This window comes from Heteronotia binoei, chromosome 4 (genome assembly GCF_032191835.1).
Source record: "Heteronotia binoei isolate CCM8104 ecotype False Entrance Well chromosome 4, APGP_CSIRO_Hbin_v1, whole genome shotgun sequence".
Taxonomy (NCBI): Eukaryota; Metazoa; Chordata; class Lepidosauria; order Squamata; family Gekkonidae; genus Heteronotia; species Heteronotia binoei.
In genome coordinates, this window is record NC_083226.1 from 67308100 (window position 1) to 67325382 (window position 17283).

The window sequence follows — 17283 nt, forward strand, 5'->3', positions numbered from 1 at the left end:
ATGTCTACTTTTAAATTCACTCAGGAGATGCTAGTGTGTAGGGATGCGCATTTGGTTGTACCTGAGAAAAACCCCCAACAACCATTGGTATTTGGGGGGTTATTTTCTCAACCAAATACAGACCAGAGTGTATTTTCAGAAATCCAATATAGAAAATTATCCAAAATATTTATCCAAAATATATTTATCCAAATATTTTGGACTGTCCAGGAATGCCCAATAACTGCATTTAAAGGGCAATTAAATGGATCTCTGTCCCTTTTAATTCCTTCAGAATTTGCTCTCAGCTTGCAGAAACAATGAAAAATGGAGACACCTTCTTTGGGGCCCCATAGAATTGGACTGCCTGGTCCAATCTTTTTGAAGCTTGGTGGTTATTTTGTGGAGAGGCACAAGCAGCTATGTTGCAAATTTGGTGCCTCTACCTATAAGAACATTAGAGAAGCCATGTTGGATCAGGTCAATGGCCTATCCAGTCCAACACTCTGTGTCACACAGTGGCCAAAAAAACCCAAACAAACCCAAGTGCCATCTAGAGGTCCACCAGTGGGGCTAGAAGCCCTTCCACTGTGCCCCTCCCAAGCACCAGAATACAGAGCATCACTGCTCCAGACAGAGAGTTCCAACAATAAGCTGTGGTTAATAGCCACTGATGAATTCCACATGTTAACACCCTTTGGGTGAAGAAGTAATTCCTTTTATCAGTTCTAACCTGACTGCTCAGCAATTTCATTGAATGCCCATGAGTTCTCATATTGTGAGAAAGGGAGAAAAGTACTTCTTTCTCTACCTTCTGTATTCCATGCATAATCTTGTAAACCTCTATCATGTCACCCCATAGTCGACGTTTCTCCAAGCTAAAGAGCCCCAAGCGTTTTAACCTTTAACCATTCTAGTTGCCCTTTTCTGCACTTTTTCCAATGCTATAATATCTTTTTTGAGGTGCAGTGACCAGAATTGTACACAGTATTCATATAAGAGGGCCCCTCCATCCCTCAGGATACCCCTGGAACATCTCCCCATTATATTGTATGGGGAATATTGACTATAATGGTCCCCATAGGATATAATAGAGCTGGAAAAAACTCTGGGTTGTCAAAAATCTTGATTCCAAATATCATATTGGTATTGGGATTTGGGAATATCAAAAAATACCAATATACCGGAACCTGAAAAATCCTGATTTTTTTTTTTTGCGCACTCCTACTAATGTGTTCAAAACAACATCAATTCATTAGCAAGAAGATATAGGTATGGGAGTAAATTATTTCAGGATGAGGGAGACCATGCAGTCTACAGTTCTAACTAATAACCAGGAACTCCATCTCATGGTACTAAACTAACACACATAAATATCACAGCATGAAATAGATTGTTCCATTGCAATAACTATATCACAGGCTACCCAATATGTCAGAATAGCCTTTGGGTGAATGTTGCTATATGAAGAAATGGGAAGCAACTCATAAAGTAATGGGCCGGGTGTCAAATCACACCCCCAGAGGACTCCTATCAGGCCCCCAATCAACTGACTGTCATCTGCTTCCTTCTCCCTCTTTCTTGCTTCCTCACAGCTTGCCTTGCTATGCTTGCTCAATAACACAGGAGCTACAGAGCAGATTCTCTATTTTCTCCATTGGCTGAGGCTCCTCCCTTGGGAAGGAATAGCTTGTTTTGCCAGGTTCTCCCAACTGCACAACAGAGCTACTAAGTCAAACCTCTCTTCCTTCTATTGGCTGAGGTTCCCCTTCCCCCCAGTCCCCTGAGGAAGGAAGGAAGGAAACAGCCAGAGCTTCCTTTTCCCAGTTCCCTGGATCACATGGGATAGATAGATAGAAAGCACTTTCAAGACCAATGAGTGCTAATGTTTTAAGCATGTTTTATTTTAAGTTTTTTTTTAAAAAAAGATCTTTTTGTTTGTCTGTATCCTTTATAAAGTTTATATCACCGCTACCTGGCATTACATTTTATGACACACATGGCCCAGCCCAACAAGGTCACATTTATGTAAGATCTGGACCTCATAAAAATGTGTTTGACACTCCTGGTCTAGAGGAAGACCCTCCCTCCCTTTTTGTAATACAGTACATAAGCAATAAACATTTTCCCCTTCTAGTTCTAAAACCGTTACCATAAACTCACTAACCTCAGCCCCTTCAGGTCATCCTTCCTGGAGGGTCACTGATAGCCATGAACAAGCAGGTCTTGGCTTTGACCCTGGCTGTAACAATGCAGATAACAAGTGTTTGTTCACTGGGCAACCCATCACTTTTTGCTTGTCAGCACTGCAACTACCTGGGATTGAGTTATGGTTGCCAGCCTCCAGGTGGGGCCTGGAGATCTGCTTTTACAACTGATCTCCAGATGGCAGAGATCAGCTCCCCCGGAGAAAATGGCTGCTTTGAAGGGTGGACTCTATGACATTGTACCATGCTGAGGCCCCTTCTCTCCCCAAACCCCACCCTCTCCTGGCTTCATCCCCACAGTCTCCAGGTATTTTCCAACACAGACCTGGCAACCCTAGGTTGAGTTGTAGCCCTTGCAGGGTTGCCAGTCCCATGACAATTTGGCTGACCTCACGCCAGGGCTGTTTTAACATCTTGGTCTGCCCCTGCCTCCTTCAAACACAAAGGGAACTGCAGGTTGATAGATCTCTAACACACTATAACAGAAGCAGAATCGCATCTTAAAACTACAACATTTTAACACAAACTGTTCCATAATTAAATCCCTGGACCTATCCATATTTAGTAAAATGAAATGTTAAGTCTAGCACCTTACTAACCAATGAGAGGTCTTCTTTTCCACTGGAGATGCTGGGATCACCATGGTACCACGTGAACTGATGGAAATCTTGTGACTGAGGTACATGAGACATTTCAGCCTTGCTTTTAAATTCCAGCATCAAAATAGTAGGAGGTAAAAGAATACTCAGAATCACCTTTAAAAAAAATATGAATACTAATTCATTCAGTACTCCTACTTTTCCTTCCTCTAGTACTAAGAATGAGAAGTCATCTCTGAGGAAGGGGGGAGGGGAAAAACCAGCATAAGCAACAACAAAAAAATCCAGAACACACCTAAATGTATCCAGGAGACAATTGCTTTTGAGTGGGGAAGGACTGAAAATTCATTATCACAATGCGAGAACAACACAGCAAAAAGCAGTAGCCACTGTTGATTTGAAAGTTATGATTGAGTCATGCATAAGAACTTTTAAATCTGTTTGTTTTGGCAGAAAAAGAATGAAAATGCTGCTGTGGGATAGCAGCGAAGATTTTTTTTAATGGTTTACGGAAGTGCAAGGTACTCTGCCTTCCTTACAATATTCTTAGAAGGCAATGCTTTCCAAGAGACATCAAGAAACAGAGAGGAGTACCTTGCAAGAAATCTTCACAGGGTACAATTTGTTTTTAGTGACTCATCTGCTTCATTCCTGCCTGTATAACATGATGAAAAATCTACATGCATTTTATGACCTTGTCCTCTATAACTGTAGTTATGGCCAAATAGCAACAAAGAAATAGCAATACTCACATTTTAATGCAAGATCTGAAAAAACATGCCAGCGCACAGTGAGTAGTTAACTGGCACCCTCTTCATCCAGTGAACCCAACCTTCAGAGTCACATGCTGTCTTGAGCTCAGCGCTCCTGATCTCCACCCAGTGGCTCAACAGAGTAGGAGAAGAAAACAACCCATTTCTTCAGTATGAGCATTCTTGGCTGAGCCTTGCCATGAATTTATGCATAGAACCCACAGTATCAACTGGGCAATAGCTGGTAGCACTGGTAGTAATTTTTGTCAGTATCATGACTGTGATAAATGTTGCATTGTTTACCAGAATTGCTGCTTTGACCACCAGGTTCACACATGCTGAACCATATCTAGTGATGAATAGAATACCTTGCAGGAAGGATGAAACATGTGAACTAGACCTAGGATCACAGCAGATCTGGTCCATGCTACCCTGTTCGTAAAATCTAACTTTTGATTCTAGTGGAGAATTTTCTCATGCAATGACTTCCTTTATTTCATAATGGACTTTTACTTCAAAAATTATACTATAAAATTGAAGCAAGAGAGACCCTTGATGTGTAGTGCCACTTTGAGGTCACCACATAAACTAGCACCTTATTGGCACCAACCTTAATATCGCTCCCTTCTGCACGTCAGACTATGGCACTGCTAAGAAGTGAGTTACCTTAAGCCAGGAATTCTTCCTCATCTTCAAGCGCCCCATCCACATGTCGGTCAAGAGCATCTGTGTACATGTGTGGGATACAAAAGGTAATAAACCAGCTGACACAGCCAGCTTCAGGCATGTTGAATTACTCCAGTTCTTCAGCTGATATGTCAGCAGCTTCATGGCCATCTGCTCATTCTGTTTGAATGCATTATCCAACACATCTAGAGCAAGCTGCCCAAACTCACTGCAAAAACAAAGAGAAAGCAGATGAAAAACACTGCAAATTTTAGACTACTGATACAGCAAAAATAACCATGGCAAGTAATTAAACAAATTTCATTCATTCTAACGGGCATTGTTTTGAAGTAACAGGAGTACCTCCACATATGACATCGTAATTTCCCTATTGTACAGAAAAAAGGCAAATTCTTCTAAAATAATTCTATACTTTTTTTTACTAGCCTCCTTTTGTGTGGCTTATTGATGATCACTTACAATGCCCATGGCAGAATTCACATTGATTTCAGTAGCATGGTTACACTCATATGGAGCCTCATAAAGATCCCAAGCTTCTTCAGAGTCAAACCAATGGATTTACCTAGTTCAGCATATAAAAGAAATATACTGATAGCAGAACTTGGCTTACTAAAACTCATGGGAGGAGTAAAGAGCTTTAAAAAAAGGAAGGTGGATTGTTGAGGGAGATACTGCCTGCTGGAAAACAAAACAGCTTTAATCTCAGCCTTGGGGTTGGATGCTTTCCATCTAAAATGATTACCCACTTGTCACATGTCTCTAGTTTAGGTTAGAGAATTTTTAGTAACTATAAAAAACAAGAATCATTCCATGTTGGCCTCTCTGTCTATAGTTCATGAGCTCGACTTCTGTCTGCACCTGAACATTTGAGTCAGCTCATAGCAGAGCTATGTAATTTACAATGGAGCTGCGGTGCTTGTAGGCTCATACCAGCTTTGGCTGATACAGCAGTGATGTAAAGAATGAGGATATCTGCTCTACCAATACATAATGCCTGAGAATGTCCCCCTGCAGTTGGTAAACCTACAAGATGCAACTGTTCCAGTCACAGAATTCCCAATCTACAAGTCACAGAACTGATGGGGTCCATGACATATACAGTACTTCAAAAATTAGGGCAATGAAGAAAATAATGAGGAAAACCCCATAATTTCTACTATCTATCTATTGAGAAGTGAAAGTTGTAACCAGCTACAGTAAGTAAAAGGGAACAATGAATATAGGCAAATGGTGGGGGTTTTATCCCCAGGGATGGGTCACTGAGAGTTACTTGGAGAGTTTGGTGCACACTGGAGAGAGTGCTCAATTTTTTTTTTTTGCAATGTTTTGTGCTAACCACTAAAGACAGCATAATTCTAAATCTATGAAGACGGTTTCTGGTGGGTAGAATATTGCTCTGCAGTAGAAGATCAGCATTTGAGTCCAGTGGCATTTTAAAGACCAACAAGATTTTCAGGGCATAAGTTTTCTGACAAAAGGAGTTTTGACCTTAAATCTTATTGGTCTTTAAGGTGCTACTGGACTTAGACTTTGCTCTTTTATAACTCTGTTTAAAGTCATTGAGCTTTGTTTTGGTGCTATGCATGACAAATGCTGCCATATTAGGGAGTACAGAAGTCAAGAAAATAGCCTTTATGATCCTAGCAGTGGAGGGCGGAGGAACCCTTTTACCTACATGACCAATATAAGAATTCAGAAGCAATGCATCAGACTCTTTATTTAAACCTTTTCAAATACATATTTTTTTAAAAAAATTAAGAAGAACATCTCATTTATAAGTAATGTGGTTGTGGCTTTTTCTATAGCAGCCACAGCTCTCTAGAGCACCTTCACAGAGAAAGCCATGTATAATTTTATAGGATGTACAAAATTTTACCTTTTATTGAATTTATACCTTTTTATTAAATTATGGTCCCTTTTGAGAAGTTTCTAATTTAGGCTGAAATTAATATTTTAATTGTGTTAAGAGTTTATTTCTAGGATTTTACTGTCTGTCTTACTGTCTGATAGCTCTTTTAATTTATTCTAATTACACACACACACACCATCTTGATGGTAAGAAACAATGTATATAAATATTTTTTTTCCAGGAATAACTCATTTTCTTCTCATTAAGCTGCAACCAGGCTGGCTTGATCTCATCAGAGATCAGTAGCTAAACTGGGTCAGTCTTGGTCAGTTCTTAGTTGGGAGAGCACCCGTTGGAATGAATGTACTCCTCTTGCCTTGAAAACCTTACAGGGCTACTGTAAGTTGGCTGCAACTTGTTGGCACCTTTCACCATCCAATTTCCATTCCAGGAAAGCCCAGCCACTTATTAATTTGCTTGTTAAACCAAAGGACTTCCTTCAGTTCTCCAAGCACATACATTTACACAATCCTCGTTGGAAAGGAAAATATTTAAACCATTCTGAACATTTTAAATCTTTATAAACTCAAGTGAAGGGAGAACCCCTACTTTGAATACTTCTTCAGCTCTTCTGATGTATCATCCTCCATGTTACTTTGCTTGGCTTCATGAGCCATGGCCCTGTAGAGTTTGCAAGCCACCACTGCCTTGACCATTGCTTCCTTTCCATGCTGCCAAAAGAACATGGCCATCTTTTGCCTTTTCATCAATACTGCCCAAACCAAGAGATCATTATATGGGTAAATGAAGCCAGCTGATTCCTGATCATCTGAGAAAGTAAATTCATCTTTCAGCTTCTTCCTAGATTTATGAAGAGCAGCTGATTTTTCCTGCAAGTCAACAAACATCTAGATAAGCTATTAAAAGCAGTCTAAATCCTCAGTTCAATTCAAGCTTAGCTGAAGTCAGGACACAGGTAATAATAATATACATTAATTAGCTATAATATATACAATTAATAGTCACATAAAAAGGTACAAAACAATGAAACAATTTTACACAAAATGCCATAATAGGACATAGCTACTGGACTCAGATATCAAATTTCAGTCTTCTTGTGAAATGTAATAGTTGTCAAAGTAAGATTTTTTACCTTTATGTTTCTAGAAAACAAACTTCAATGGCATTAACTGAAATCTAAGCTGTGTAAAAACCCTTCACTGAGTTTACTGCTGTCTACCACCAACTAAGTGTTTACAGGATAAATACATTACCTGACCCAGAGACTATAACAAAAGAGAACTTTTCACAGATAGTGGCTCAATCTGCTGCACAGCATCACGTCTGAGAAGACAGTTTACAACTGAAATTTCCACAGAATGAGAGCCCATCCCAGATGAACCACAATAAGCAGAAAACACTTCAATGTTGGCTGCATTAATCAGAACACATCAGTGGTAGAACCAAGAATGCAAAGTTAAGAAAATATGTCTCAAAGGAAAGAAGCTGCAAAGATACTGAATGCCATCACTGATCAGTCTGTATTTTAATGGTTTCATTCTGTAAACTGATTAATTTAATGGATGTTTAATTAATTTATTGTATGTGTTAATTGCAATGTACAGCATTCTCAGCCCTTTGGGGGAGGGCAGTTTATAAACTGGATAAGTAGCAGTAGTAGCAGTGGTAGTGCAGTTCTAAGCTCTGCTCATGACCTAAGTTCGATCCCGGCGGAAGTTGAGTTCAGGTAGCCAGCTCAAGGTTGACTCAGCCTTCCATCCTTCTGAGGTCGATAAAATGAGTACCCAGTTTGCTGGGGGGAAAGTGTAGATGACTGGGGAAGGCAATGGCAAACCACCCCATAAAAAGTCTGCCGTGAAAACGTCATGATACGACGTCACCCCAGGGTCGAAAATGACTGTTGCTTGCACAGGGAACTACCTTTACCTTTTTATGAACACAGCAAGTCAGAGGAGATTTTCAGGCATATAACTGTACTTACAAAGGGTAAAATACTATTCCATGGCCTTCAAGAAGAGAAATCTCCACATAAAGCACAATATTTCCATTATTCTCAGTTCAGTTCAGTCTTTTGGAAAGCAACATAAATCCTATATAAATTCCAGTAAAGATCAAAAGACCTCCTTTGTAAATTTCTTCTTCAGAAATTTGCTGATCATCTTCAGGTCCAGAATAATATTTAAAAAAAAAAAAACCTGTTCCAGAGGATATTGAGGAATATTAAGAAAACCTCTTTGCATCAATCCTCCATGTCCTGAAATTGCAGAAGATGTTGAATAGTATGAAACAACTGCAGGTGATTTTTTTGTACTATAAGAGACTAGAGAATGAAGAAACTTGTCCCTGAGAAAACTCCGATATGGTGATATCAATAACTCACCGATTCTTAAGTCACAAGCAATCTGTCATCAAGCACTATTTGTTCATGACCGGACTTGAGCAGTTACTTGAGGTTCCTCCACCTCAACTATAGATGGTGTGATAAAAGGAAATCTTAAAAAAGGAGGGATTTGACCTCTTATTACAACAAAGGATGATATCTGGTTTGAAGTGAGGTCTGAAGTTGTGTCTGTTGTTGCAGGATTAGAAAGATCACTTGAATAACTCTCAGAATTAAAACCGCCAAACTTAATCCTCTTGCACTTGTCAGAGGATCCCGGAAGGCCAGGAAGGCCTGAGGGAAAGGGGCCTGTTCCACCACTCTGCTCCCTGCTCTAGCACTGACCCCACTAAAGTCCTGTCCCCGGTGTTCTTGGGGAGCAAAGGCTCACCTTCAGCTCTGTTACACTTGCTGCCTACTGATCCAGAAGCTTCTGACTCTCGTTGGGCACTTTCTGCATGATCTGACCCACAGGTTAATTGGAGGCTGTAAAGGCATCTGCACAGCTCCTCACAATGGCAGCATCAAGGCTAGGGAGAGACCCAAAGCTTTAGATCACCCTGCCTTGCCTGTAGCAGTGGCTGTGGACATCGGTTCCCTTGCCAGCCCGTCTCTGGTGCCCAAAGCTTCAGGCAGGAAAGGCTTGTCTTTAAAGGGGTCCTCTTGTTTTTCAATACCAATGCTGGAGTCTTCTTTGAAATCTTGTTCTCCTCTATTTAAGAATGATCCAAAAAGGTATGATCTATTATCCTAAGAAATAATTTTTTAAAAGGCATGGAGCCTGAGTGAAAGCAACCTGCTAGAGTTGTAGGGCTATCCAAACTGGAAGAGCAGCCTCACAATGACCCTGGAGAATCACACACAAATTTGCATATCTCTGCCTGGAGCTAGAGGAGGCATGACCTAACCAGCTTGGATGATGTTCCCCACTGAAGGAGAATGGCTTGACCTGCACTCAGTGCTTACACATTCAAAACCATCCTCTGAACCATCTCCAACGTAGGCAGGAACTATGTCACTTGCCAGCAGGGGGGAAAGTTAATGAGGCACTTAACTCCTTAAGACAGGAATACATCAACAAACTAACCATGAAAAAGCATAGGTGGGATCAGAAGAGTAAACAAGTGTCTGGTCTGAGCTACAGTTCCAGAGGAGATATCTCCAGTCCCCTTGCTGCCTACTCACAGTCAGATCCTGAAGGACTAAATGAAATCACCGCTCTACCCTTTTGGGTTTTCAAAGGGATTTCTTCTTCTTTCCTGCTTGCTTTCTTTGATTTTATTTTAATTCTACTCTGTTTTGTTCATCCTTATTGTAAGCAATTTTTTTAAGCTGCTGGATTTCAGAGAATTCTCAAGACCCTGTTTTGTCTTCAGAAGCTGTGACAAGTCTAAGGGATGAGGGATGGTCTCATTCTCTAGAAGTTACAATCTGAAAGACTGTCTACTTGGAAAGGATATTCTCTAAGCAAATATTGAACCACTGCCAGCCAGTGACATAGAGGGAGCCAACCATACATCTCAAATTTTCTGATTCAGTTTGAAGATGCCATCAGGTCTGCCTCTCACACATGTATAAACTCTCTGAGTGAACAAAGGGGATTTGTCAGTCTACTGCATTTCTAAGAAATTTACTCATAAGCAAAGAATCACAATACTTTGAATTTGTAAGGCTGTGCTGTTCTGATAAACTGGGAATGCAAGGTATTTTCAGCAGATCCACTTCTGCTTCCTATATGGTGACGGGAGAGGTTCAGTGGCAAGCTTGAGACAACTCTCTGGTTCCAAAAATGCACCATGAAACAAAGAGAAAAAGACAAATCAAAGAGCTGGATTACACATTTATGGTTATGACAATACTCATCAAAAAAAGATCACATTCAGATAATCATTTGTCATAGTTACATTGTTAAGGAAAAGAAATAACTTTTCCTTAACACAATATTCATCTTCATTTTCCTCTTCGTTATTCCTTAAGCGACAGAATATTTACACCTACTTAGATGGTGGTATTTTTAACAGCTACAGTCTACACCAGAGGTGGCCAAATTTGCTTAATGTAAGAGGCATGCAGAATAAGCACCAGATGTTTGAGAGCCACAAGGGAGGGAGGGAGGGAGGGAATAGAATATATGGATGGGAGGGAAGGAGGGTGGGAGAGACAGACGGAAAGAAAGCAAAACTGGCTGCCTTGGCTTGGAGAAGTGATTTAAAGAGAGAAATGACTTCTCCAAGCTGGACAATGGAAGCTTTGAGAGCCACACAATATGTGTGAAAGAGCCACATGTGGCTCCAAGCCACAGTTTGGCCACCCCTGGTCTACACAAATACATTAGTTCCATTCTCATTTTCACAGCTTCTCTTTGCTTTTTCCCATGCTTGTAAAAGCTTTCTTTAATATACCAGTCCATCTTTAAGGTACAATGCAACTCTTTTTTCAGTTTTGGCATAGCAGAACAATAGTCTACAAATACAACAATCTATTGATACTGGCACATAGTATTTAAACAACTTTCTGTGCATTATCACTGACAGAAATTATTGAATTTACCTTATGCTTCTGGTAAAGGCTATTGTACAGAACTCTGAAATGTTTTTTTGTGTAGCTGCTTTGATAAGCTCCTGCGATCAAATATTCTATCACCAGACCAATATCTATCAGTGATATTTTATAGTCTGCAGGAAGAGCACTCTGTAACAAAAATATTTCAAATGTTATGTAGCATATTTTAGTAAACATTTCACATTCATTATTTCAGTAATCCTTATAATAATCCTACAAGGTAGTCAGTATTATTTATCTTCCCTATTGCATATGGGGGAGCAGTGACTTTCCAACCCTACATTACATCAGTTACTCTAATTAGCATGCTATATCGTCAAACTAGCCATCATCACATTTCCCAGCCCACTCTGCTTTTTTACAATGGTAGTGATAAAGATAGATAACATAGTGGACCCTAATGATAGTATTATCAGAATGAAATGTTCCTGACTTCCTCCTCTAACTGCTGCCCAATGATCTCTTCCAGAAAAGTTAATTCTGGTAGAGTATCCCAATCAACAGAATGAGAGACCTGTTAGAAGTTTGCAGCAGGTGGAATATTAGCAACTATCACACACACAGCTCCTTCCTTTAGCAGAAAATTTACCAGAGATATGACCTTCCATTTTTTCCTTACCAAGAGAAAAACCGGAGTGGGGGCAGTGGTATCCTTATGAAAAGGATACCTCCTGGGGTCATTTTGTAGGAAAAAAGGTGCGGGAGCTCAGTTGCATATCTTATTTGCATATGCCCCAGGATCTGTGCAGAGAGGAGAGAACTCCCAACTGCATGCAAACCCTGCCTGGCGGATCAAGAGCTGTGCTCCCAGGGCTTTTTTTGAGCAGGAACGCACAGGAATGCAGTTCCAGCTAGCTTGGTGTCAGGGGATGTGGCCTAATATGCAAATGAGTTCATGTTGCTTTTTCAACAAAAAAGTCCTGTGTAAAACAATGATGACATCAGGAGATGTGGCCTAATATGCAAACAAGTTCTGCTGGGCTTTTTCTCCAAAAGAAGCCCTGTGTGCTCCTGCAAACTCCTGATGAATTCAAGCCCAGGACATAGGCTTCCCAACCCTCCCGCTCTGGCGGGAGTCCCCTGGGTTTGCAGCCTCATCTCCCGGTCTTCAAGAAGTGGGAAGCGGGGGGTGGGGGGTGGAGGGGGGGGGAGAACATACCTGTAGGCTTCATTATAGAGCTCCTGAGCCGTTTGTAAAATGTCTGCCCCTTTAAGGCTGGGCAGGGAGCAGGAAGGGCTTGGGAGAACAGCCCCGCCCTTTCTTTTGCTTTCACTTTCACAGCAAGAGTCCTCCGGAAGAAGATCTGGTAAGTGTGTGTGTGTGTGAGAGAGAGGGAGGGGGCAGGGGATTCCCTGGTTTGGAGGCCCTCCCCCCTTTTAGAAAGCGTGGGGGGGGAGGGAAATGTCTACTGGGCATTCTATTATTCCCTATGGAGAACGATTCCCATAGGGAATAATAGGGAATTCATCCGTTGGTATTGGGGGCTCTGGGGGGGGCTATTTTTTGAGGTAGAGGCACCAAATTTTTAGTATAACATCTAGTGCCTCTCCCCAAAATACCCCCCAAGTTTCAAAACGATTGGACCAGAGGGTCCAATTCTATGAGCCCCAAAAGATGGTGCCCCTATACTTCATTATTTCCTATGGAAGAAAGGAATTTTAAAAGGTGTGCTGTCCCTTTAAATGTGATGGCCAGAACTCCCTTGGAGTTCAATTATGCTTGTCACATCCTTGTTCTTGGCTCCACCCCCAAAGTCCCCAGATTTTTCTTTAATTGGACTTGGCAACCCTACCAGGACACCTCTGAAAAAGGTGCCATGAAACTAATCCTGAAGAAACCAGGTATACAATATTGTCACATGCTACTGTCTTCATCTTGAACCCATGTTTGGGATTAAGTGGGTGGAAGAGAACAAGATGAAACTGAATCCAAGCCAAGGAGGCAACACTTGGTTGGGAAGCCACATTGAGCTGCTATTGTCAATATAGCCATGTGAGTAATGTGATTTTTACAAAACAGACGATAAGTGGCTGCATTGGGGAGGCCTAAAGCCTACCCACCTGTTTCGGCTACAAATCAAAAAGAGATAGTTTACATTTGGCAGGTACGAAAACGCTCACTGCATGTGTGATGCAAAGTCCCAGTGAACACAAGAACTCTGTAGTGTGTTGCTGGAGCTTTAGTTTACACAGCAAAATGTAAGAATATATTTTATATTTTTGACAATTAGCAAGCTGATACACAGTAAAGGAATGATACAGTTTTTAAATGAATAAATTCTGCTAGCTAATACTGCCTTTTATGTTTTATTTTATGTTTTCAGGGTAATTTTGGCTTAGTTTTGTTTTGCTATGTTGTGAGCCATTGAAAAAATATTATTCATAAAACAAGAATAAAATAACTTTTACTATATGATATAAATATTGTTATTGTGACAGTAGATTACTATGAAGGTATGGATTAGATAATGGCATAATGAAACAGATGGAGCTGCTGACTAGCCAACGCTACAGAAAAAAACTTCCCCAAACTGTCACAAGGCATTCTTCCTTAGTCATCATTATCCATGCTTTAAGGATGCCACACCCCTCCAGCAGGGGTTGGTGCCCCCCCCCCCCCCCGCTTCCAAGTCTCACTTCTCCACTGCCAGCCAGTGGCTGGCTGGCATGGTGAAATGGCACCCCCCCCCCAAAAAAAAAAACCAAAACAGAGAATGTGGAAATTAAATGCAATATGCCTACGTGACTCGGAAATTATGTAGGCATGTCAGGGAAGTTGACACTCTGGTTTTTGGGCTAAACTCTATGGCAGATAAAAACTGAAATGTTTAGTGCCCACAAAAAAAAATTAAATTTTGCCCCAAACAGAAAAATGGTGAATTAGTTAAAATTATACCAAGTTTTAATATTTATATTATTATGGTGGGAGGAGCCCACAAAGGCAAAAGTGCCTAGGACCCACAAAAGTCATAATGTAGCCCCAGCTGCTGTACACTTGGTGCTAATTTTCTTAGTCTGTTTGAGGTTGCAGGACTGATGTGTTCCTGTTATGAACTATATAACCAGTGACATGGTCTACAAGAGCCCTTAATGTATACTCCTTGCTTTACATTCTTTAAGATTCAGGTTACCTGTTTCACATCACAAATAAGATGATGCAGAAGTTGATTTGTTGGCCCTTGTTTCTAAAATGTTAACAGAAAAGAAGACAGATAATTAAGTTAATATGTGCATAAATTAAAGGAAGAAGAAATTATTTGCCTGTTCCTCCACTTTATCTAAACCATCCACGATAAGCAGGTATGCAGGAGAATCCTTGCATATTCTAGGGGTGCACCTATATAAGGCATTGACCAATATTTATGTCCAGATTCCAACTAGTTTTGTGTGCCTAAGAAAGTTCTTGGTTTGTGTCTTGTGCAGCCACCCAAACAGACAGTTATATAGAAAAATACTTTTATATCCCTTTAGATCAGGTATTGTATTTGTACAATTCAACTAACCAAAACAACTGCTGTTATATGCTAAAGTACAATAAATTTTCCCCTAAGCCGATGATGACAAATAGTCTTCAACATTTGAACCCTATAAATGCAAAGCCACTAGTGGAATCAGCAGTCACTGTGAGTTGGTCTGGTCAATTCCAATAAAAGCATTTTAAGTTATTTTTTACCTAATACAGAAAAATATCTTACATTCAAGGATACAAAGTTTTGCCCTAGTTGCACAGTAACTGAAAATAAAATGTACTGCAATAAATGTTGTTAATGGTAAAATAAGCATATATAAAGGTTTGTTTCTAATTGTGTAGAGGGCCTATATGCAGTTTCTCCAGCTTGTTTTGTCCTTAAACTACTCAAAAGCCTATTGAACTCTATTGAAAGGGGCTTATTCCCAGAAATGTATTTTTAGGACTTCACTGTTAAAAAGAATGGCTATAGTCCTATTGCTCTGCTAGAACTATTACTGAACAGAATTATATTAAGTTAAAAGTCCTGGAAATTCTAGGCACTTACAGTATTATATAGTTCTTCCAATCGGGATATAGTAAGAAAACGGTGAAGATTCACTCCATGTTCTATTAACAGCTTCACAAATTCCACACGGTCCATTACTAAAGCATCCAGCATTGCCTGTTCAAGGGAGTCAACCTTCAAAGGATGGTGTTGGGATCAAAATGCAGAAAAAGGGGGGGGGGAGGAGAAAGCATGTAACTTACTATTTTTTGCATTTATTGGAAAATATTTGCATTCTCAAGGTTGGTAGCTAACCATCAAGTTGCTCTTTATACCACAAGAAAAGAAATAAAGAAAGCGAATTTTAAACACTGATACACAAAGAATAGCAAATGTCACAATTACCTTCCAGTGCTGACCATAGACCAATATATGTTTCTTTGCAATATCCAGTCTGTTCCAGGCTAGTGCCAGATTGAGCTGGTCTGGAGCAGACATTTTGGTCCCTTCAAAAAAGAAAATCTTATGTAAGATTTTTATGCACATTCTTTTCACACCTGCTTCATAAGAAACACTATATGCCTTTGCCAAGAAGGCAGAAGGGATAATACACAAGTACCTTTTAAAAGTGCAGTTAGGATTGCCAAATCAATGTCCTGATGCTCTTCTGATTCTGCATCAAATATAGTTATCTGTCAGAAAGTAAATCTAGTTACTGGTGGAAAACTGGAAACCTGTTTTCAAGAAAGCCATGGGACCAATTCAGGACTACTGTGAAAAAGGTCTGGCCAAAATAACTGTAGAGGTTACACAGAGCTGTAGAAGTTAAACAGACGATAACACTCAAAATTTCTCACTTCTTTCTGACAGTTTTTTGAAGCATAAGTAATCAGGGCTTTTTTTTGTAGAAAAAGCCCAGCAGAAATTCATTTGCATATTAGGCCACACACCCTGATGTCCCTATTGTTTCACATAGGGCCTTTTTTCTGGGAAAAGCCCAGCAGGAACTCATTTGCATATTAGGCCACACACACCCTAACACCAAGCCAGCCGGAATTGCCTTCCTGTGCATTCTTGCTCAAAAAAAGCATTGTAAGTAATAGAAGGCTAGTTTTGTCTTATAAAGGCCTGTCTAAAACCTCATCCCCCCCACCCCGGTTTCCTCTCTATTAATTTAAAATATTTATACCCTGCACTCTCAATAAAAAAATATGAGGTAGCGTACACCCCTTACCCATTTTGATGATCCATAAAATAATACTGAACTTCTTTCCTAGATCTACTGATCCAATCATGAGCAGTGTCAGCATACCAACGCTGTATATTCTGCTGTCCCAACATTAATTACCATTAGAATGCCACACTGGGGAATAAAACTCAGACGTATCTCTCTGTACACAGGAGAAGTGTCTTCTATAGCAATTTCGAACAGTCATATCCATTTCATGTTAATTACTGTTCCATGGTACGGAATCTGGAGGAGCTCCAGATAGGGTTGCCAATCCCCAGGTGGGGGCAGGGGATCCCCCGGTTTGGAGGCCCTCCCCCCGCTTCAGGGTTGTCAGAAAGTGGGGGAAGGGGAGGGAAATGTCTGCTGGGAACTCTTTTATTCCCTAGGGAGATTTATTCCCATAGAAAATAATGGAGAATTGATCCGCTCTGGGGGGGTCTGCTTTTTGAGGTAGAGGCACCAAATTTTCAGTATAGCATCTATTGCCTCTCCCCAAAATACCCCCCAAGTTTCAAAAAAAGTGGACCCGGGGGTCCAATTCTATGAGCCCCAAAAGAAGGTGCCCGTATCCTTCATTATTTCCTATGGAAGGAAGGCACTGAAAAGGTGTGTGTCCCTTAAAATGTGATGGCCAGAACTCCCTTTGGAGTTCAATTATGCTTGTCACAGCCTTGATCTTGGCTCCATCCCTAATGTCTCCTGGCTCCACCCCCAAAGTCCCCAGATATTTCTTAAATTGGACTTGGTAACCCTAGCTCCATACCAGATTTTAGTTACAGCCAGGCAAGCTGCTATGTAGGCTTTTTTAGGCCTTGTGTTCCTTTCTTGTTTACTATAATTCAAGGCATATTCTGTTTACTTACAACCGCCTTCAACAATCTGAGTGACTACAGCATCTTAGAGTAACCATATTTTTAACCAGCCCTGAAATGATTTTGGTAAAATCTGAGTAGCCAGAACTTGAAGTGCAATGGAGTTGCTGTACTTGCAAAGGGTTTTCAACTTCTATGCTGAGGATGAGATGCTCTCAAAACAAGTCCTTGGATAAGATTCCCTGCAC

The 17283-nt window shown here is 40.5% G+C and overlaps 1 protein-coding gene across 1 annotated transcript in view; it reads right to left on the minus strand.

The window, feature by feature from the left end:
- Nucleotides 1-17283, minus strand: part of TRPM6 (transient receptor potential cation channel subfamily M member 6) — a 127975-nt gene that overhangs the window by 83101 nt on the left and 27591 nt on the right. The window contains 9 exon segments of the mRNA XM_060237473.1: nt 2786-2941; nt 4204-4432; nt 6683-6963; nt 10132-10251; nt 11025-11165; nt 14168-14221; nt 15053-15187; nt 15398-15498; nt 15612-15684. Of these exon segments, the coding sequence (XP_060093456.1) occupies nt 2786-2941; nt 4204-4432; nt 6683-6963; nt 10132-10251; nt 11025-11165; nt 14168-14221; nt 15053-15187; nt 15398-15498; nt 15612-15684 (1290 nt within the window).